Genomic DNA, 24,261 nt, shown 5'->3' with positions numbered 1-24,261 from the left:
TCCCGCGGAAAAACTCGCGAGACTCCTTAGGGATGTTCCGGATGAGATTGTGCTCAGAATGCCGTGTGTCAGGCAGTTTTCTTACATACCCATCTGATTTCAGCAAGTGTCTAGCTAGTAGGATATCCTCTACGTCAGTAGCATTCTTGAGTGTTACATGAAGTAACCTCGGGTGTTTTTGATGATTAGAGTCCTTTCTCCAAGTGAGACATGTGACCGTCAAAGACTCTGTTCTCGGAAGTCTAAGCCTCTTGTTTAGCTCTTATCACAGCATCCCGTCATTTTGTCCTGCAATCAAAGGGGAAGGTTAGGATTGTCTTTAAGGTTCATGGCTATGAGAGAATCATCATGAACCGTTATTGTTTTCCCAGGTTTTCTGGTGCGTTCAAGTTGAGCACCTTGTTTCCGATTCCTAGGCTCTGTGATGACCAGACGGACATTCTTGGGGGTAGACTGTGCGGCCAAGTCACCAGCTGATTTCCTTACAACACTTGGGATGTTCAGCTTAGACGGTGACGCCTGGTCCTTTTTAACCCTGTTTACGTGGGTCTAATCACCTACAGAGTTTATGGGAACCATCGTTGCATTCAGGGATCTTGTGCTAGGAGGCACAAGTTTCCTGAGGGAGTCTATAACCATCGAGGTTATGATGGTGCTGAGTTTCAGCATATCACCACTAGCACTACTGCATGCTGTCGATCTTATAAATTAGGTAGTCATATCATGACAAATCCGTAATTTCAGGATTAGGTCTATTATTTCATCAGTACCAATGACAAACTAGATCATAATTCTACAAGTTCACCAGCTTTCACTGCACAAATTACAAAAGAGTCCAATGAGAGACATTGTAGTTGCTGACAATATAATCCAAAATGAATTCACGCTATTCTGCTCTCGATTCCTAAATTTCTAATCTCTACCTGGCGATCATTCAATATTTATCGGCAGGATCGATCAAGAAATAGGAAACGGAAACTTATTGAAATACTTTTTGTCGAGAATTCTATATTGCACCGAAAATATAATGTTGGGCAAAACTAATAACAACAAAAACAATAAAATGAAAAACCATACCCCGATGTTAACATAAGGTGTATCAGCAAAACTTATCGTCATAAACTTTGATATTAGGAGTATACATACCGCCATCAATGCTCTTAAGTCGATGACATCCCATGAATCCTTTATAAAATGTCAGGACAAGACATACAGACGCATTATCTTTAGGGACAGGTACATATCCCGAAACCTGGAAGGTAACGTATGTTCTTCCCAAACACAAATCAGGACTGGAATACGTGGTCGAAAAATACAGACCTATAAATATCATGCATAATGAAAAAAGTGACGTCAAATTAAATATCTGATTACCTACTTAGGGAAAATGTAATAGACCCGTCACAACACAGCTTCATTAAAACAATGTCCTACAGTACATGTCTAATAGACTGCTTTAACGAGGTTACTCGCTTACGTAACCAAAAAAAACTAGTGTTTATACCATATTTTGATAATAAGAAAGCCTTTAATAAAGCACCTCGTAACATCCTTCAGTCATTTGGAATTATAAACCTCCTATTGCTACGGATCAAGTCTTTTCTCACAAACAGATGCCAAATAACCAATATTAACTTTACAACATCTACACGTCTACCAATAACGTAGGTGTCTGACGCATCACAATGAAGGCAAACAGTACGAATGGGCGAAAAAATATACAAAAATACAGAAACAATACCACTAAGTGTAAGAATTAAATGTGATATACAATGTCCCAATAAGTAACAGACTCACAGTTTATTGTTCGGTGTACCGGATCACATCGTGCTCACAACTAAAGATGCAACATGTATTCGGAGTTTGAAAACGCCTTTACACGTGTCACTTTTACAATCGAGGTATACCAAACCATTCAAATCAGTTGTCAGAAGTGAATGGGTTCGAATATACATATGGAAAGCTATCGATGTGTTGAGAAGTGTTTGGTGTGAGCTGTGTATCAGTCACAAGGGATGCATAGCACAATATGTTTACTTGTGATAGGGTACAGTAGCGTTATCAAGGGTCTTCAGCCAGGTGTGTCCAGTAAAACTAACGGGGTCAGAATCAAATGCCGAAGACCTACAGAACCATTTATTGTGGGAATTTATTTACCGCTAGATAGTGGCTTGAAATAGCTTTTTCTGATGACCGATTGCTAAAAATGGATATGTTATGTCTACTGGCTTCAAAACATTTGCTTTCCTGAAAGAGAAGTACACTCACTCACACTATAAGATACACAAATGTACAAATAACTTCTTGAATCATTGTCACTAGTGAAGTTGAGTGAATTAATTACAAGGCAATGAACACTACTAAATTACTGGAACCGTAAAAAATGACAAGAGAAATGAAGTCGAAGAAGACAGTCTTTTTAACCATGCTCGTGCGAAAATATTTTTTTTTGGATATTGGCAGTCTGAACCGCATCTGAATTTGATAGTCAGCGTTACACGTACGTAGGTGTTCACTGTCGTATGTTTATGTTACATAACACAAGTTTCGAATTTACTCCCATTTTGCTTAAATTATAGACTTTAAAAAATGCATTCGGCTAATTATATGTTCAGGGTAATTGAAATTGAGAGTGAAAACTTCTAATACGTAAAAAGTTTAATTTCCATAAAATACTAGTTATAACTTTTGGAATGTGGGAGGAAAAGAGTAGTGTAATCATTTTGCATTAATTCGTTCACGGTCCTTCCTAATTTTGCGGGACAACTGTGGGTTACATTACGAAACATCACTTTTAAACAAGTCGTGCTAATCCATGTTCACTATTAGATGTAAACGAACGGACCGAAAGTCAGCTCCGTAAGTAGTCCATTTCACAAATTCAATCTCACAGTCACGATGGAAACGTCAGAATTAAAGTTTGGGGCTTGAATTTGATTTATGTTTAGGTTTTTCTTTGCCAACTGATATCGGCTCTAATTCAAATATTTCATAGTATGTATCTTGATCTTAATCCATTCGTTAATTTCTACCATTCATAGTTAATCACTTTAAGGCATCAGGGCGGGTCACTATGCGGCTTTTTTCGTTGTTATTTGTCGAAACTTAATTTTGTTCCTTCGAGAAACTTGATTGTCACTTGATCATTTTGTCAAGTGGAGTTGCAACACCTCTGTTTTAATGGATTTGTTAAAGACTAGATGTTTCTCTGCCAACTTCTACGTTCATTATGAACTCATCTATTCCCTCTTGTTTTCCCTAACAATAATAGTATTAACATATGTCTAAGAGGTATTGTGTACGCAGATAATTGAAGATATGGGTCTGTTGATAAAGAGCAGAACTAAGTATGTGCAGCCTTCCTGCATGTTTTGTGAGTATGCCAACAACTCGAGAATTTTTGATGTAACTGGTGTTTGTAGCCAAAACACTGGATTATTTTATGAGGCTGAAGTAATTTCCCCAACTACTCTTTAGATTTTAGATAGTTAAGACTGGTTTGAGGAATCATACTGACGTATCATATATGACATGTTCATTATTACTACTGACTTCCAAAACTATGGTCAGAGTATTTCCTAATCCGTTGTCACAAGAGTATCACATGAATTCATACCTTACTGATAACTTTCAGCATCTTTTAAAATGGTTCTGAGGTGGTAAATCTAAATTTTACCTGTTCAAAATGCAGATAATATAAAAAAATTATTTATTACACAAAGATCCAAGATATTATGTGTCATGGTTAAGATTAAATATTAAGAGTAAAAATTGGGAATAAGGTAGAATGCTTTGTAAACACGGATTGATGCTTGTGTAGATCATTCTACGACTTTAAGTATCAAAAACTTGAGTGTTACCTTTGAAATTTCTTGAGTCATTGTCACAATGTTTTATCGTTTCCATAGTTATCAATTTTAATCGTTTTAGTAGCTGTATTTTGTTAACTTTTGTTTAATTTTTAATATTCACACTCTATCGTCCCATTTTAAGTCCATTTAAATTTTATCGGGTCACTATTTCCGTAGGGTTGGGTCATATAAAAACGACATACCAGTGATTTCACTGTTCAGTGTTGTTTCATTTTGACTGACATTAATGTGCGTTAGATTGAGGTTATCAAAAAATCAACGTTACTAACCTAAACATATGTATATCGTTTTGATTGCCTTATACAAACTAATTATTTCATTACGGGCTGGTTGAAGAAAGTGTTTTACTGCTTGTGTATCACCAGTTTTCTTATCTGAAAAGGATAAAATGGAAACAAGACCGTATTATTGAATCACTCACTTATGAGTAATTTTTCGACACAGTATCGGAAATTTCAGAACAACGAATTAAGAATCTGTAGTTTTAAAAAGTTGATTAGAGGCTAATAAATTCTTCGTAGATTTTTCACTAAGGTCTCGTCGGGCTTTCGTTCCATAAATGCCATTTGGGATAAAAAAATATTTGCAAATAGATACTAGAAGATCACTCAGGAGTGTCTTGAAACTATCGGATATAGCCTAAAATAAAAAATGTCGATGACCTCACTGTATTTTTTGTTTGCGTAATGTTTAGTCAGTTTTACAAGTGAAAATGCAATATAGACCCTTGCAATGCATCTAACAATTTGTCTATTGCAGTATACTAGTTTTCTGTACTGCTGTTTACTTATTGTGAGATATTCGCTGAGGTTCCATATTGAACACTTTTATCCACCGTGCTTCTCTAGCTCTCGAAGTGTCTCGAATCGAATTTTACTCTTTTAACTTGATGTCGAACCTATGTAGTTTATACAACTTATTATTATATTATTTTATTATTTTAACACATAGATATTGGTACAAAGAGGCACCAAATACATATGCGCCACACAGATCTTATTTGATATGTGTGAGGGCTGTGATACTGCCCGGGTGCCCAAACCGAAGCAAGCAGTTTTCTTAGGGGGCCACACCCGGAGCTTTCGACCTACAAGTCTGATCCACAAGGCAGTGGAGCATCGTAAGGAGATGCAGTCCCATAGTAACCGGTGACCAACGATTAGTTCATACACTATTTGTTCCTTCAGGATACTGGAGCCCATGTGCACCATTGGTTTGAAATCAGGGTTTTCCAACTCCTCTAGGTGGACTCTCCATGTCCGCCAACCCGGTTGAAGCGCCAGATATTCGGTTTTCGTCCTCTGAATTTCGTAAACAACAGTAATGCCACGAGAAGTCAGTGAGTAGAACTTCCCTGGCAGAGGCTATATACACGTGGCCATGTGAGAGTATTTCGAGAGGGAGAGCGGATTCTCCCTACTCTCGGCCTCACCAGGGCATTTGGGGGCAGTTTATACAACTAATAAATTTAAATTGGTTTCTTGATTTTCTTAGTGTTCACTAAAAAATGAACAATGTTATCTTAAATGATATCACGGATTTACAAAATACTTTGGAAATACTACATAGATACTTTTCTCCTTTGTTAAATATCCTCGCTTCAGTTATAAATAATGAGGGTAGTATTATTTTTATTTATGTGTTTCTATTTTTTGCACATTGACTAGGCGGTACTTTATATTAATCGATTCTAAACACCAGAATCTACATGTTTCGTATATACCACTTTTAGTAACCCAGAAATAGTAAACGTATTATTTGTTTTCGGTTTTCAGCTTCACTATGTGCAGCCTGTTTATGAAAAAAATTCGAAGAAATTACAGGAGTAAAGCTGGTGATTCAGACGATGAGCAAAGTCAGGAGTCTGAAAGCTTATATGATGAAGCCGTTAAAGAAATAACGTCTCAAATTAAACCTGATGTATCGTCAATCAAGAAGAACAAGAGCGTTTTAAGTTTCGAGGATGATCTTGACCCAGGTAAAAAAAACGATTTCTTGATTTTATGGTCATCATATTGTAGATGATGGTGACACATTTAAAGTTAAGAAATCTTCAATGAGTCGTAAGATTACTAAACAAACGAAAGAAAGTAAAAAGAAGAAAAACCATGGAAATGACGGCTTAAAGATAGTCGGTGACTTTCATAAGAATTTAGTTTCATATGAGGAAAGCTCTCCTGATCCCGAAGAAAATCTTGAGGTAGGATTTTGTATAAAGGCCTGGGTCAAATCCAATTAATTTATCTCAGAATTTAAGAAAAGAATTATTGAATTTAGCCGAAGATGAAACAACCTCTGAAGTAGTTCCATCTGTGAAATCCGAACCCAGCAATGTGACTTCAATGATAAAGCGTACGTCTCATGCATTATTTAATTTCCACACAGAGGGTGTAATCCCTGATGCGGCAACAATACATTTGGCTCGTAAACAACGTGAGAAAGCTAAAAGTCTCATTGAATCATCTGATCATTCACCTACCTATTATTCATCTAGTAAAAATGATGGTAAACGTTTAGTGAGGTAAATTATTTGTGTTTGGATTACTAGAAAATTGAGAGTAATTTGTACAAACTACACGCCACAGTTTTTATTTGAAGGTTTATTTATTTATTTGAACACATAAATACTGGCACAAGAGGGCGCCAGTTAAATATGTGCCACACAAACCTCATTTGATATGTGTGAGGGCTGTGATACTGCCCGGGTGCCCAAACCGAAGCAAGCAGTTTTCTTAGGGGGCCACACCCGGAGCTTTCGACCTACAAGTCTGATCCACAAGGCAGTGGAGCATCGTAAGGAGATGCAGTCCCATAGTAACCGGTGACCAACGATTAGTTCATACACTATTTGTTCCTTCAGGATACTGGAGCCCATGTGCACCATTGGTTTGAAATCAGGGTTTTCCAACTCCTCTAGGTGGACTCTCCATGTCCGCCAACCCGGTTGAAGCGCCAGATATTCGGTTTTCGTCCTCTGAATTTCGTAAACAACAGTAATGCCACGAGAAGTCAGTGAGTAGAACTTCCCTGGCAGAGGCTATATACACGTGGCCATGTGAGAGTATTTCGAGAGGGAGAGCGGATTCTCCCTACTCTCGGCCTTACCAGGGCATTGGAGTGCAAAAAATAAAGGTTATCATTGTCAGCTGACTATCAAAAAGGGACTTGGTCAAGGGGTTGTAAACAATTGGCTCAATAATAAAAAGTTAAATACCTAAACTACTAAGTTATATTTTATGAAATATCCCCGTTTTTAAGGAAATTCTTTTGGCTGAAAAACATTCAGACACTTTAGCAATTAAATTATTGGATAACTGAAGGGTTATCTTCTTATTCCTTTAATTATGACATCGAATGGATAGATGTAATTTTAAAAGATCTTACAAACTGTCCATATATTCTATTTGAAATTCTCGTTATTACTGGAGTTGAATAATTAAGAAATAATAATTTGTAACTTTTATTGCATGTCTTGTGTAGTCAGTTTATTTTAGTTTATCTTAAAAATATTTGTACTGTATGTATGCTCGTTTATGAACAAACCAAACATCTCTCTTACACTTGGTTTACTACAATTCATCTCATAATATCTGATTTTGGATAATATTGTGGTGTGGTTTACTTATATTGAGATTAGATGGTGGTTGGCGGTAGTCGACAGGAAACCCTGGACCCGGGTTTCGTGTTACTTAGCACTCATCAGCAAGGTGTACCTGTAATCTTGAGGGAACTGGTGCTCCCGGGCGGATTCGATCTCGTGTCAACCAGCTTCACAGTCAGAGACGTTACCACTGAGCTATCCGAGCCGCAACTGACCTCCTGTAGGACTGAGATGTAATCACAATTGATTGATCACTTATACCCACATAAGTAGTATATAACAGTGGTCAGGCATAGAATGTATTTCAGCAGAAGATCGATAAGGAAAGAACGGAAACGGAGCGCAATTATTATGAAAATGCAGGAACAATGAAATCTGAGACAATGGACTGATATTTGTAAAAGAACAGTCAATTTTGAGACGATGTATTGATATTTTGCAAATTAACAATTTACTATATGGTTCTCAGATTTTATTAAAATGCTCTGTAATTTCGTGTCAAATACATTCGATTGTCCCCACTGGCGTTCTGTTCACTACAATATTAGGAGGACATAATAATTTATAGTTGGTGATAAAATTGGTTAGTATTTCAAGTCCTTTTGTTCTTTTACAAATGTCTTTTAACTATTGGAGGGTTATTTAAGAAAATAATTTCAGTCACAGTTTTAGTTTTTCTCAGCGCATTTATTACTTTCTTTCTTATTTAGAGAAGATGATGACGATGATGAGTTGAATGATGATGAAGATGCCAGTGATATGACAACTGTCTCATTTTCAAACTCTGCCAGTGAAATGAGACCAGTTTTTGTTGTCAGTAAAGACCGTGAAACTTGTAGTAAACGCGCAGTTATAGGTGCTCGTTTGAATCGTCGTGAAGAAGAATTGAAATGCATTCGAGAAGATTTCATGGCAGCTGAACATGGTAGTGATCGAGACAGTGATCAAGAGATTGAATGGGAAAGACAACAACTTCAAAAGGCTATTATTAATCAAGTTCGTTTCCGTCTATTTTTCATCATAGTTATTTTGCATATCTGAAACAAATAAATAAGTGGAAAACTTTCCCTTATTCCCCTTTGTTCTATCGTTGCTTTTACACAAATTTTTAACTCCCTGTCCGAAATTGTGTACTGAAAGTATCACGTTTTGTTACTTTTTTAAAACCCTTTTTTGTTACTCATGAGTAGGCAAATTTGATAGACGAAAACAAATTCTGATTGATGACTATTTATTATGAAAATAGCTGGATAAAGTGAAGAACAAAACAGTAATCTTTTTACAATTTCGGAATTTCAATGTAATTCTACTGTAGATATAATGCTTTCTCACTGTACAGTCTTAGTGACAATTCAATTCAAAGTACCCGAATCAACCTGACTTGGGTTTTTGTGTTCGTGTTAATATGATTTTTGTAGACAGTTAAGTACTATTCAATATAATTTTTTTATACTAAAGAAAGTTTGCATTCCAAATACCCTGGTTATGTGAGCTTTAGATATATTCGAGTAATGGTGTATGGCGACTATGTTCCGCTATTTTCTTAGTTAGCCAGCATTTAATTTATAATGAGAGTGGCTTGGTTCTTTGATACTGCTATTGTTGGTATCATCATCTATATTCTTCTGTTCTCTCTCTTGTTAATTTCTTTTGTGTTTTCTACGCCGATAACGAGCAAGTCTTCATCATTTCAACTGTGTCTTCATGTGTTCTATACTTCATAGAATTTCCTACTTGTAAACCATTAATTATGTAAAACTGCTAATGGTAATGATGGTAATCATAAGTTATTTGTGATTTCCATTCGTACAATTCTATACATATTGTTCACCTTAAGTGTCTATGTTTGGCCAATAAACGTAATTACAAATAATCAAATTTACTCATACAATACCAAGAGTAGGGAATTAGGGTTTCGATTATGAATCAAGGTTAGGATAAAGAAAACAATGTAGCCACGTGGATGAATACTTAGTCAATTCTCTCATTACAAATCTCAAGAATGTTTAATTTACTTCGAAGAGGTTCAGAAAGTGGGGTGTAGCCCCCTTAAGAAAACCACCTGCTTCGGTCTGGGCACCCGGGCAGTATCACAGCCCACACACAAATCAAATTGACTTGTGTGGCGCATATGTATTAGGTGCCCCTTTGTACCAGTATTTATATGTTCAAATAAATAAATATATGTGTATTAGTTGTTTGAATCTTCCCATTGATGTTTTGGACTGTTCAGTCTCCTTTAGCATGTGTGCATCCCATGTGAATCCAGGTACACTCAGCTGATGAGTCCAAAACAAGAGGCAACGTACCTGCTACTATTACTCACCATCGATCCCGTGCATTCTATTTGTTTTCTACTATTGTTTTATGAGAAGATAATCACTTTTTTTATGGTCACTTTTCTGATCGTTCAAGTTTGTTCTTATTCATTAGCCTCACTACATGTACCAATTTAAATCGTTTTCGTAACTAACTATTATCATGTTTTACTTCACTCTTAACTATGTACAAATTATCTCTGACCGCTTAGTAAATAGATACTATCTTAAATATTATTGATTCCTTAGTATAATATGTTTCTGCCTATTACTTGTTGATCAAATTAATAGAATGAGTTCTTAGTTGTGTCATTCTCTTTTCTTTTTTTCTTCTTTAGAATCCTGCTGTTTTAGAAGCTATTCAACCAATTCTTGGTACTGAAGATTCTAATAATACTACAACATCTGCAGATAGTACTATACTTGGTGGATTAAATGTTACAGATATAACATTGCCAAAATTAAAAGATAATTTACAAGAGAAGTAAGCTTAATAAATGACAATAAACAGTTGATGATGTAATTCTTTCAATGAAAATTTCTACAAATTTCTATTTGGCCGCCCCTAACTTTCTTCCAACCATCCCCAACAATAGTCGACATTGCGCGTCATGGTAATCGGTGTTCAGGCACACACAACACGTGGCCCAACCATCTCAGTCGATGAACATTCACAACCTCATCCACTGATTTACCATCATTCCCTAATACCATATGTCTAACCTCACTATCACTTACCCGGTGGTCCCAGCAGATGCGAGCAATATTTCTAAGGCATCTGTGGTCAAATACTAATAGCTTACGAATATCTTCAACTCTTAATGGCCACGTCTCGCAGCCGTAAAGTAAAACAGAACAAACTGGCGCACAGTATTCTTGTCCTTTTATTGATAAACGGACATCTCACCTTCGCCATAGAAAACTTCAATATTTAAGATTTTTATATTCATATTTCCTTTCAACTGCTTCGGTTCAGGAAGTTGAATAGTTTTACAATCCTTTAAACATAACATAAGTAATGACTTGTAGTTGGATAAATAAACTTGTTCTTGGTAAATAAGTTACTGAAATCTCATGGAATGATAGCATAGGGATTAACTCATGCAACTGTTAATCATCGAACTACACATTAAAATCTTCTTAAATCTACCTTCATTTTAATCATCTCTCAGCCTGATTTTTTCTAGCCTGTTCTTCACGAGCTTTGGTTAGGCGTTGAAGTATTATTGAAACTAATATTTTAGACACTATATTAGCCAAACTGATTCCTCTCTGATTGTCACAAGAGGACTTTTGTTCTTTCTTATAGGCTGGAACAATCAGTGATTGAGACCAGTCAGATGAGATTACATTCAGTTTCCAAATTCTACCTAAGACCTCAGTTAATCTCACTGCTAATACTGGACCACCATCCTTAGAAATCTCAGGAGTAAACCTGTCAGGGCCTGCTGCTCTCCCTGGCTTCAGATTTCCTATGGCTTTTTCAACTTCGTAAAGAGACGGAGGACCTACATTAACTTGCCATTCAGGTTGACTGGATATCGTGGGAAACCGAAGTGTGGCTGAAGGCCGGTTAAACTGATCCCGAAGTGTTCTGCCCATCGATCCAACCTCCTGGATTGAGAATGTATAATATGTCCATCTTTCTCTGAGATTGTTTCGCTAACAGAGACCCTGAATGACGTGGCTCAAAATCGTTTGCAATGGCGCAGGTGCATCCACTCTTTGTGTTTTCCCAAATTCTAATCTCCTGATTCCTCCTTGTCACTTTTTTTTCTCTTCCCAAATTTATTTCACTGTATTATACTCCTTAAATAACATCTTCAAACCCTAATCTTTCAGATTACTGTTTAGACTCTAACTGCCTCTACCACTACGGGATTTGAATCGACAACTGTATCTCTGTGCTTATGTGGTATGGCAACTCGAACTGATGTACGTACGTACGAAGTTCTACGTTGGTACTGACTGACTGACTGAATAATCTCTCATACAAAGTGGATTGCTCAAGGCCAAGTTCATAAAACTTTACTTAACGATAAATAGGTTACGTTAATTTATATTTCCATTGATTAGGTGTACAGTTATATTGAAAGTCCTTAATACTGAAGTAGACATTCTTGTTTTAAAAAATTGTGTTGATACATTTTTATATCACACTAAAACAGTAAGTTTTATAAGAACTCTATTTATATGCAAACTTAATTTTAATAAAATCATTTATCCGTTGTATATCGTGTAAATTAAACATTATTTATTAATTTGTACTTGTAAACATTAGTACATATTGGTACCAAATACATATACGCCACACAACAACGATGAGGCCAGTAACGGTTATGATTGGTTTATGTAAGGGCTATGATCCTGCCTCGGTGTTCAAACTGAGGCAGGTGGTTTCCCTAAAGGGCCACTCCCCGAGCCTTTGACCTAAAGGTTTGGTCCATAAGGCAGTGGAGCAACGTTAGTAAATACAGTCCCATGGTAGGCGGTGACCAATAATGGGTTCATACGTCTTTTGTTTGCTTAGAATCCTTATGTGCACCATTGGTTTGAAATCAGGGTTTTCTAACTTCCCTAGGTGGATCCTCCATATCCACCAACCCGGTTAAAGTGCCGGACATTCGGTTTTCGTCCTCTGAATTTCATAAACAACAGTAATGCCACGAAAGTCAGTGAGTAGGACTTCCCTGGCAGAGGCTGTATATGCGTGACCATGTGAGAGCATTTCGAGAGGGAGGGCGGGTCCATCCCACTCTCGGCCATACCAGGGCATTTGGTGGCCTAGTAAAATTAATACCAATTGATTAACTAAAGAGGTTTATTGTCGTTCATCGTCTTATTTATTCACTTATTGTTATCATAGAATCATTAAAGGGGTTGGTATTTTTTAGTAGTAATGTATCCTACTATTTAACTGTTTATTATTATTATTATTATTAGATACAATAAGTTGAATGAATCACTAACGAAGCATAAAACATCATTAGAAGAGGCGAAACGTGATTTAGAACGTGGCAAGATAATAATTGCAGATGCTCGTGAAAAACTTCCTAACTTAGCAAAACAATTTATGTTTTATCAAGAAATGAAAGATTATATTGATGATTTAATATCTTGTTTTAATGAAAAGGTAGGTTAGTATTGTTATTTTCTCATCCATACTGAATTATGTCAAATAGTATTGGAATGATGTATAGATCAAGTTATTTTGTATTGTAAAGCATTATTAATGTTTATTAGCGATAGTGATTAGGAGTTGAGTTTGAGTGTACATGTCTCTTTCCTTTCAAATATTGGCGTTCCATTTGATGCCAACCCTCAGAATTATATGATATACTTACTGTCTATTTGCTAATCCAGTTGGAAATGAATTGGATTATCCCGTTGTTTATATTTTGATTGAAATTTGACCAATCTTCGTTGGCATCCGAACTCAGTAGCTAAGTGGATAACTCTGGTTTTTGCATTGAACGGTACTGGGTTCGAGTCCCGGAGTAAGCATCAACTGCGTAATCCAGGTGCATCCAAATGAACATCTTAGTATTCAGTTATTAAATACGCTTTCTGAAATGCAGATTAAAATCTTACTGAAGCAAATAAGCTGACTACTTCAATTGAATAACGTTTTTTAAAAACTATATTACAGTCATGTAAAATCTGAACGTTATCAGATCTTTACATTGATCCATTTAATTAAGCTAACTTGTACAATCAAACAATCGAGTAGGTAGTTCTGAGTTTTTAAACTTGGAACATTTTAGCAATCCTAAATCACTTGATAAGACTATGAACCTTCATCTAATGTGAGCTAATCATTTTATGTTTCATGCTCATCCTGGCTAGCTAAACGTTAGGTTGGAAAAATTAAGGGCGTTTAAATTATGGCATTAAATTTACCATTCCATAAAGGCATTAACTATTGAACTGAACTTTGCACCTTTCTGGTTTGTTGCGTATGATAACTGGTATGTAGTTGGTTGACGTAGTCTGGAATTGTTTGAAGTGGCTCAGTTATATTCATTCTTAATCTTTCATACTCTCCACTTCTGACTTTTATTCTCACATGTTAAGATTTCCAGTTCAATGGATTTTCGTTTCTTCATGTTTTTCATTATGCGAATGTATAGTGTAAAAAAATTCACTTGTCTTACGTTTGTATCAAGTTCTATGTTGTTTTAAACTCACGAGACTATCACAGTATAATCATTTAGTTAGCAGTTGTACGTCAAAAAGCTTATTTATAACGATTCTGTAGAATATTTTTTTTATAATTTGCATCATGAATTGACCTTATTTAGAGAACCGTTGAATATCGGGAAGCATTGAACAGTTTTTTCGTCGTAGCGTGGTAGTAGTAGTAGTAGTAGTAGTAGTAGTAGTAGTAGTAGTAGTAGTAGTAGTGTAACGGAGAGAGAACGATGAAAATCCCTCCGCAGCTTTTTCAAATCTCTAATCCCTTGAAAGACAGGCAGAGGAAGTAGCTGTTGTGCCTTCAGAGAGAGAGAGAGAGAGTTAGGGTCGTTAAAGCTAAAAGAGGACATGTGTAGTAAAGTATCTTCTGCCTCCAATTGTGATGACAGAGGACAACATTATGTCCGTAGTTTCGTAAGCCGTTCCCATGACCTTAGAATCAAGTCCCCAGAAAAGCCAAATCTGTCAGACTATCCACAAACGAAGAAGAGGGGAGTGACCTTGACATCTCTAAGTGTGGGTCTTGGGCTCCCAAAAGTAAAACTGAGTTATATGTAGTATCCAAGGTCGAAGATGATGGTCAACGGCTCTTGTTCTTGCTACATTGTTGTAAAGGAAAGGCTTGAGAGGCCATAGAAAAATGCATAATGCTCCTACCATCATCGAGTTATCGTAGAGCATGCGATATACTGAAACGGTTGTTTGGTAGAACACACGAAGTCGGGCTTTGCTGAAAGATTTGACTGAAGGTCCCGATATTGTGCAGAATGATGGAGAAAGTCTGTCTACGTTAGCAATAAAAATGGAAAACTGTTCTATAGCTTTAGAGCAAATGGATTACTCATCGGATCTCACTTCCCTAGGAACTATGGAAAGCATAGTAAGGAAGTTGCCCACGGCATTGCAGATGAAATGGGCTGAAACAGACGGAAAGGTAACAGCAAATGGGAGAGAGCCTATATTTGCCGAGTTAACTGGATTTGTATCATCTAGAGCAGAAATATTACTCAGTAGGTTTGGGCAGATCGCAACAACTAGTAAACGAGTTGTAAGCAGGGTAGCCTGTCCCATACAAGGGTTGTCGTCCGGTAAAATTGTTAGCAGGTCACTTTGTGTTATATGCGGAGAAAATCATATGATTGATAAACGTTCCCAATTCTCCACATTATCAGTCAATGATAGGTGGATGAAAGCTAGAGAAAAGGGCCTGTGTTTTTGCTGTCTTAGAAGGGGTCACAGATCAGTGGATTGTAAAGATCGTGTTTTGTGTACTATCGAAGGTTACCGGGATCGGCATCACCCGTTGTTGCATAAACCCATTAAAGTTCAGAACACTTCGAGTGAGCATTTAGAAGAAAGTCATTGTGGATATACAGAGTCACTAATGGAGGATGTATTTCTTGGTCTAATACCTGTACGCTTCGTACGCTATACAGAAGAACGTAATCTGGCCTATTCGAATAAATTTTGGTTCGTCAGTTCTGCGTTCAAACTGAATACTGGCAGTTTGGTCGTTACAAGTAGTTACGCATCCACTACTTTATCGAGGCTTCAGTCCAAGTTCAGATCTGTAGAGTAGCGCCTAGTCTTTAGACCAGTGAGTTGGGAAATCAATTCGCGATATTGCACAACTATCTTCCAATGGTATTTGTGAGTAACTACTTCTTATGATTTGGTTGAACCTCACAGGTCATAGCTTCTTATTAGAACTACGAGAGCTACCATTCCAAGTGAATCATTAATGTGTATATATTTACACTTAAAAATATCCTCATCTATACAAATTTTTTTGTAAACATCTTATAACATTATTTCAACAGATGTCAAAAATAGAATATCTAGAGAAACGTTCTATTATAATATTTCGTGAACGTTATGACAAATTAGTTGAACGTCGACGTATGGATATGAAAGATATGGGGGATACAGTATCTCAGCGTAAGTTACATTGACCTTTGTAATATGACTACATTATTGTATAATTATGTACCTTATAATCTATATATCTTAATTAAAAATTTAAAGATGACTATATAGTTTATTATCAGAATGGGTTTGTGGAGGTTTTAGAAATTTCACAGATTGAAATTATGAGTCAATTGAAGCTAGACCACCATGGAAAACCTGGAAGCACTGAAAGGTCGTTCCACCCTGGTATGAGACTCCTCAGCAGTGCGCATCCACGATCCCGCACCCCGTAAGATTCGGACCCAGGACCTATCAGTCTCGCGCCAGGCGCTTAATCAACTAGACCACTGAGCCGGCCGGCATCCAACAGTGTTAATGTCTAACTTCAACCAATCCACGAAGTTGCGCCACCATACACCATTGTCTTCAGTGAGCTGATATCTCACAACACACCTGGTTGAACTCCACTAGTAACGGCTTCTCAATAGAACTCCAGGAGTATCTCTTGAAGTCAGTTACTAGTGAGCAGATGATTATTATCAGAAGGGGTTTGTGGAGATTTTAGAAATTTCACAGATTGAAATCATGAGTCCCATACTAGGACGAAACGGCCGTCCAGTGCTTCCAGGTTTTCCATGGTGGTCTAGATTCAATTGACTCATGATTTCAATATATATAGTTTATTGTTTATTTTCTTGACTTATTCACTGATGACACATAAATCTTAGCGCAATAAAACATTGAAAATTATGTCACACTAACAGAGTTATAATATTGTGAAGAAATGCAATCGAAAAAGACCATACAATGAATAAATAAACAAACATGAATGATATTTAAAATGAGTTATAGTTCAGTTGAAAGTACAGTTGGAAAAGATTAAGCAAGTTCATTTCAATTTATAAAGAGTGTGACAGAAAATTGTGGCAGGATCGCCACTGGCTTCTCTGAACTAGTCCTAAACAGGTATTTTTCATACTAAGGCGCCATGTCATACCCGACCGTTGTTGCTATCTTGACGTGGTGGTCGGGCTTGCCTATCGTGATGAAGCAACTGAGCTATACTGGCTGGAACAACCGTTCCTCAAGGTCCTACCATGTCAGACAGGTCGGTTGAAGAGCGGTAAGACAAAGCAACAAATCTAAGTTCCGAAGGTGAAGTCGTACTGCTGACTGTATAGAGGTGTGACATCATTAAAGTGTTTCCTTCAGACAACCATCATGACAGCGATGCTGCCTTCCCACAAGGAGGGGTGGGGTTAGAAAAGGTCGACTCTAAAAATACACACCTCGCCTTATTCCATGTCATAAACCGACCGCTTCTCTGCTTTTTTCAACCAGTCTCAACACTAGGTAATAATGCGTAGTTTGAAAGCCCCTAAGATTACATTCGTAATAATATAAACAAGCTATCCAAGTCAGTTTTTCGATACGTTTTCATTAGTATCAATTAACTGGTTGGATTTCCAAGACTTGCTTTCACAACTTAGATTAAACTGTTAGCCTGTCAATATAAGTAACTCATCTTTTTCTGGTCTATATCAAAGAGAAAATTAATTTAAAGAGTTTATTAAAAACAGGAGCATTGTGTAGCTAATCTTTACAACCTTTTTGGATTCTTTAAAGACGTCTGTTAATCAGAATATATCTTTATTATTCTAAACTATTATAACAAGTTATTCTGTGAATCCATGATCGGATTGAAATCATAGATACAACATTATTTAAAATGAGAAGCTTACTGAATATTAATTATATCATTTAGTTTATAGGAAACAACTTGAAGGTATCTTAAATCATGAATTTTAATCGAGGGTACCGTTATGAATAACTGTTTTGTCCCGGTTTATGATTTCTCATCAATGTGCGCAACTACGATCCCAATGGAGATCAAACCCATGGTTGTCAGGTCTCGTGACGTATGTATCTCGTAGTTCACTTTTCTAAATCCATTCAATCTCCAACATTCCACAATTATCATTATTCAATATCTTTTATAATACCTATGTTACTTCCGATATAGTTGATCTCCATTTTCACAATAACTTTGCGGAATATAATTATGTTCCCAATAGTAGTAACTAACTTCGGCAAAAAATTGTTCGTGTCAATGAGAAGCTATCACTTGTGGATTCAATCCACCCAGATGACGACTGAAAATCAAATAGTCAATAGTAAATTTATATGTGTGACACTAAAGATAGATTATTAGAATAACAATTATTATACTTAGGTACATTTAAGTGACCTATAAATCGACTAAGTAAAGTATCTTAAGTGTCTGTAAAAATGCAAGTCATCTTTGCATATGGGATTTGGGCGCGTAGAATCGTAAGTTTAAAGTTGTCAGAAAATTTGTTAACAATGAATAATAGTTTAAATGATTTAATCAATCCTAACAAACCAGCATATCAAATGTATTCGTTTCTGATTGAGATCATGAACCGATTGATGTTAGACCACTTTTGGAAACCTGGAAGCACTGGACGGCCGTTTCATCCTATTGTAGGACTCTGCAAGATCCTGCGAGCGGGATATGCTCCACAACCCCTATACATGTATTCGTTTCGTCTAATCCATTCTTACAGTTTTTTAGATTTTCTAAATCAATGAAATATTTCTATCTTAAATCATCTTCAACTCATAAATACTTGTCTTTATTTCTTAAATATTTGTTTCCCTGTTCAATAAATTCAAGAATAAATAATTATCTTTTATTTTATTCCCAATATATGCTTCGTGTCATTTCTCGTTTAGCAACTATATCATCTACATGTACATCTAGAACACCTGAAGAAGTAAAAATTTTTGAAGCCAGACGTAAAAGATGTGCTGAACGAGAATCCCGACGGTAAGAGTATTTAATAAGCGTTAAAAGTATGTGTGATAAGTTGTATTTTTTTAAATCCAGTATTTTATCCCTATTATAAATAAATATGATGTCATCTATGGTTATTAGAGTAGAGTTGTTCGTTTTATAGTTACATAAATGATGTGAACCCATTGTAATCCAAATGCCTTGATACGGCCACATGTATATAGCAACTGCCAGGGAAGTTCTACTCACTGTTTTCTCGTAGCGGATTTGTTGTTTGTAAAATCGAAAGGACAATAATAGAATATTTGATGCTTAAAGCTGGTTGGTGGGTACGTCAAATCCACCTAGAGGAGTTAGGAAACCCTGACTCTAAATCAGTGGTGTACATAGGCCCCAGGATCATAAAGGCTGTCATAAGACCTCATCTCCTGACGTTGCTCCACTGCCTTGTGGATTAGACCTTTAAATCAAACGCACGAGGACTGGCTCCCCGAGTATACCACCTGTTTCGGTTTGGGCACCCAAGGAATGTCTCTTCTCGCATACAATTTGACTAATAACTACTTTGTGTGTCGCATGTATATTTTGGGGCCTCTATAAACCAACGTTAATGTATTTAAACAACAATAATAATGACAATGTATGACAACATTCTTACCATTCTTCATGCACTAATATAGTCAACACCAGAAAAATCTTTCCCTTTATCAAAGATTTTATTTTAGGGACAAAAGGTAATGATATTGTATAGCTGATCTGTAAATGTAACTGGTAATTAATTTTGAGAAATAGAAGAACAGTTAAAGTAACCAATAGGGGAGAGAGAAGATTGAGAAGTAAGAATTCAACTTAAATAATTATTCTTTATATTTTCATTCAATTTACATTTACGTACATTTTTTCTATCTATTCAAATAGAATACGACGTCAACGTGCTAGAGAATTACAAAATCCTAATGTCATACAAGTTCACATTGATGGAACTAGTACGGATGATGAAGAACCACAGGCTACAATTGTTAAACGTTCAGCTGATATAGGTTTGTATTTTATTTGATGTGCTTTTTTTTTCTGTTTGTTAAACATTATTATTTACAATCAGATAAATGGTTTGAATTCAATCCTTCGGTCAAAAGTTTCAAAGATTTAAATCTACTCTTCTTAATAGCTTACATCGGTATATGAACACAAAATGCTTCCAGGTTTTTCATGGTGGTCTAGCTTCAATTGACTCATGATTTCAATCTGTGAAATTTCTAAAATCTCCACAAACCCCTTCTGATAATAATCATCTGCTCACTAGTAACTGACTTCAAGAGATACTCCTGGAGTTCTATTGAGAAGCCGTTACTAGTGGAGTTCAACCAGGTGTGTTGTGAGATATCAGCTCACTGAAGACAATGGTGTATGGTGGCGCAACTTCGTGGATTGGTTGAAGTTAGACATTAACACTGTTGGATGCCGGCCGGCTCAGTGGTCTAGTTGATTAAGCGCCTGGCGCGAGACTGATAGGTCCTGGGTTCGAATCTTACGGGGTGCGGGATCGTGGATGCGCACTGCTGAGGAGTCCCATGCCATGGTGGAACGACCTTTCAGTGCTTCCAGATTTTCCATGGTGGTCTAGCTTCAATTGACTCATGATTTCAATCAGTGGAATTTCTAAAATCTCCACAAACCCCTTCTGACAAAATGAATAGCTAAAAATCTCTTAATAAATTATAGAATACAGCTTAAACTACTTAAGAGCAGCTGTGTCTTACTAATAACACCCCGTGACTAACATGTAGAAGTAGTTGTGATGGACCAGAAAATCTACATTGACAAAATAACAATCCTACTGTCAGATAATAATATGTTCTATAAATATATTGATGAAAAAAACACAGAACGATCCTGGGTTCGAATCTCGCGAGGCAGTATCGTGGATACACACTGTTGAGGAATCACACAATAGGACGAAACGTCCGTCCAGTGCTTTCAAGTTTTCCATGGTGGTCTAATTTTCAATTGACTCATGATCTTAATTATTAACAGAACTGAAGTAATCAAAAAGCAACAAATCTCAGTACATAAGAAAATAAAAATAAGCGTCATCTAAGTCACAAAGATATTTACAAGTGTATTAAACTACCAAGATCAATTGTACAGTTTTGAAAATAATTTCTCCGTAAATAGAATTCATCATTGAACCTATAAATAAATTAAATTCACTTGGTGTTGCTTTACTTGTATTATCCCATTGTTATTTAGGACTGCAATTGGTCAGTCTCATATTGGCATATGTGCATCCTGTGCGAATTGCCTCGATATAGCCTTAAGTCACAAGCATTATAAGCAAAGATAGTCAGTGACTTGTAGTGGAATCCAGTTTGATGCGCGTTTCGTCCTATAGGATGAAAGCGAACGGCACTGGGTTGGAGTCCCAGAGTAAACATCAACTGTGAGATGCAGATATATCCAGCTGACGAGTCCTAGATAGGACGATACGCGCGTCAAACTGGATTCCACTGCTAACCACTATATCCATCTTTGCTATAAATAAACTGTTTAAAACATTTTCCCATTCTTTCATGTGTATGGTACTTCATCATTCTACATTGACATATCAAACGTAATTTTGATCAAAATATTTCTAATATAAAGTATGTAGCGCAACTTTGTTCCTTCTCAATAATTCATACTAATGCATAAATCAATTTGGCTTTTTGAACTCAGTAGTTTGTTAGATGAAACACTTGTCATGGATTCCGGTACTAGTTACTATTCAACTCATTTATAAAAGGTTGTATACTGTATGTTGAAAATGAATTGAAAGTACTTCACTATATCTATATATTGTACTTGTTAATTATCCTAACAAGATTATTATTTAAATAATCCTAATTTTGTTTTGTGTGTGTGTTCAAAATAATTCCACCCTGTCGTTGTCAGACGCTTTACTAGTAGATGCAAATGCTTTATTCGAAGATGTTGTTGAAGAATTTTGTGAATTACCATTAATCCTTGAAAGATTTATAGAATGGCGTAATAAATATCCTGAATCATATCAACAAGCTTATGTATCATTGTGTTTACCACAATTATTTAGTCCTATAATACGAATTCAATTAATCGGTTGGAATCCTTTAAGTGTAAGTTACTTTTCTTCCTTTTATTTGTCTTTTAACCCTAAAAATGTTTTGAGTGTTTAAATCTCTTCCCAAATCACTCACATATATAGGTTATTTGTTGGGGGCCGTTTAGAGTTACTGGGGGGTAGGAGCCTTTAAAAACGGAGAGAAGATCTAAAATGCTTTATTGGATTGGCGTTCAATAGAAACATTTCATAAATTTTTAGAACATTTATAGCTCAGTAAGCAAAGATGGATAGTGGCTAGTAGTGGAATCTAGGACGCGCGTTTCGTCCTATTTGGGACTCGTCAGCCGGGTGTACCTGCAGCTGAGTTGATGTTCACTCTGGGACTCGAACTCAGTGCCATTCACTTCAAACGCCATCGCGTTATCCACTCAGCTACTGAGTCCTGATAGCCGCCTGCTTGTGCAATGGTGTGAATTTAAATTCACTTGATATCGTTTGGTTTGTATCTACCCATTGAGGTTTAAGACTGCAATTTATAGCTCAGGTAGATGATTTCGGTGGAGTTTTGTTCTTCAGGTAGAAGTTTGTGCTGATAATGTCGTTCGGAATAATGATGAAATCTCCACGACCAAACCATCCAGCTCAATGTACAAAACTCCATCGGAATCCTAGAAGAACCACGGATTTTGCGTTTTACCCTGATTTGATATTTATCAATTTCGTTACTAATTTTAGAATGCTTCCAAATGATTATGTAAATATCTATAGCCTTAAAATAGATTCTGTCTTATATGTGTAAATGAAGTTCATCGTATATCAGTTTCTCTTTTGAAGCTAATAATAAATATATGTAGTGTGATTTGAACAATTCCCTGATCGTACATTGCATTAATAATATGCCTAATAGCTGAGTAAAATCATACACTTACTGTTGTTCCGTATCGTTCATAATGTAAGTCGTCACTTACAATATTTTTATAAAAGTGAATGATACTTCTACTATGATGTATGCTACTTATACTGACAGATATAAGTATTACGTAGCAGCACTCAGAAATGGAATGTCTACTAGCAGAAGATTGAAATGAAGAGAACAGGAAGGAAATTTGGGAGTAATAAAAATAACAACAGAATTGGATGAATAATGGAGCATGTAAAAGACAACACAAAGCTGTGCAAATGATGTATTTAATGTATGATTTTCATGTTTTACTAAGCCACTGTGTAATTTTGCATTAAACAATAAATTGGTTTTCCTTACTTGAGTTTTCGTTCACTACACTACTACTTTGTTGCTCCACATTAAAGTAAACAACTTCAATTTTAAACGTACTATCTATTGGCCAAAGCGAATTGGCTTACATCATTAATATAAGCCTAATAGTGTTACATCAAAAAGTACAAGCATTTGTAAACAATTGTCTACTCAAGATACTTAATATCCGTTGGTCGGATAACATCAACAACGGCCTACGGAGGGAGAGAACAAACAAGTTTCCAACTGAAGAGGAAATTAGGAAAAGATGTTGGAAGTGGATAGGATATATATTACGGAATTCATCAAACTGCATCACGATGCAAGCTCTGACTTGGAATCCTGAAGAGGAACGAAAAAGAAGAAGGCCAAAAAAAACACAATACGTCAGGAATTGAAAGCAGACATGTAAAGGATAAATAGCAACTGAAAACAACTCAAAAGGATTACTCAGGACAGAGTTGGATGGAGAATGCTGGTAGGTGGCCTATGAGCATAGGCCTTCACGAGGGGCAACAGGCGTAAGTAAGTAAGAAGAGTTTTAATTATCCCATTGATAATATTCCTGAATAATATATACATCTTACCAGTTGAACAAGTTAGTAGTTACTGGGACTTAGCATCTTGGCGTAATAACTCATTGGGTATTCTGAACAAAAAGTACACTAAATCCGAGTCCCAGTGTTTACATCAACACTGGGATGTAGGTATATCCAGCTGACAAATCTCAAATAAGACGAAACACGCCTCCTGAATTCCAATGCTAGCTACAATCCATCTGTTTGTTGAAATTTTCAATGTCATTATTGCTTTAATGCATGTAAACTGTTCTTTTTCTTTCTTCATAATCTCAGAATCATGCTGATCCGATTGAAGAAATGAAATGGTTTCAAGATTTGTTAGACTTTTGTAACCTTCCATCAGTTGACAATAATAAAAATACAAAGTCAACTATTTTAAATAGTAATAAAACTGATAAAAGCAATAATAATAATAATGAAAATAAAAATGCCAGTAATAATAATAATAACTTGGATAAAACTGCTGGTAATCTTGATGATGATCTTCGTATAATACCAAAGTCAATTGAAAAGATTGTTTTACAACGAATAAATGGTAAATTGTTATTTTACTTATTATATATGTTTTTTATAATTCTAATTGAATGTAAAGCAACGGACTGAGTGGCTAAAGTGTTCGGATTACCAGCCATTCG

General features: G+C 36.1%; 1 protein-coding gene across 1 annotated transcript in view; it reads left to right on the top strand.

Annotated features, from left to right (window-relative positions):
• Window positions 1-2,480: 2,480 nt before the first annotated feature.
• Window positions 2,481-24,261, top strand: part of GCFC1 (GC-rich sequence DNA-binding factor) — a 32,663-nt gene continuing 10,882 nt past the window's right edge. Inside the window, exons 1-13 of the mRNA XM_051210219.1 lie at window positions 2,481-2,520; window positions 5,648-5,850; window positions 5,894-6,072; window positions 6,122-6,224; window positions 6,258-6,393; window positions 8,184-8,469; window positions 10,130-10,275; window positions 12,735-12,924; window positions 15,806-15,923; window positions 18,651-18,744; window positions 19,630-19,751; window positions 21,643-21,842; window positions 23,900-24,161. Of these exons, the coding sequence (XP_051070189.1) occupies window positions 5,655-5,850; window positions 5,894-6,072; window positions 6,122-6,224; window positions 6,258-6,393; window positions 8,184-8,469; window positions 10,130-10,275; window positions 12,735-12,924; window positions 15,806-15,923; window positions 18,651-18,744; window positions 19,630-19,751; window positions 21,643-21,842; window positions 23,900-24,161 (2,032 nt within the window). The 5' untranslated portion in view covers window positions 2,481-2,520; window positions 5,648-5,654. The remainder of the gene's footprint in view (window positions 2,521-5,647; window positions 5,851-5,893; window positions 6,073-6,121; window positions 6,225-6,257; window positions 6,394-8,183; window positions 8,470-10,129; window positions 10,276-12,734; window positions 12,925-15,805; window positions 15,924-18,650; window positions 18,745-19,629; window positions 19,752-21,642; window positions 21,843-23,899; window positions 24,162-24,261) is intronic.

Source organism: Schistosoma haematobium, chromosome ZW (assembly GCF_000699445.3).
Source record: "Schistosoma haematobium chromosome ZW, whole genome shotgun sequence".
Classification (NCBI taxonomy): domain Eukaryota; kingdom Metazoa; phylum Platyhelminthes; class Trematoda; order Strigeidida; family Schistosomatidae; genus Schistosoma; species Schistosoma haematobium.
This window is presented reverse-complemented; position numbering and strand designations above follow the sequence as displayed.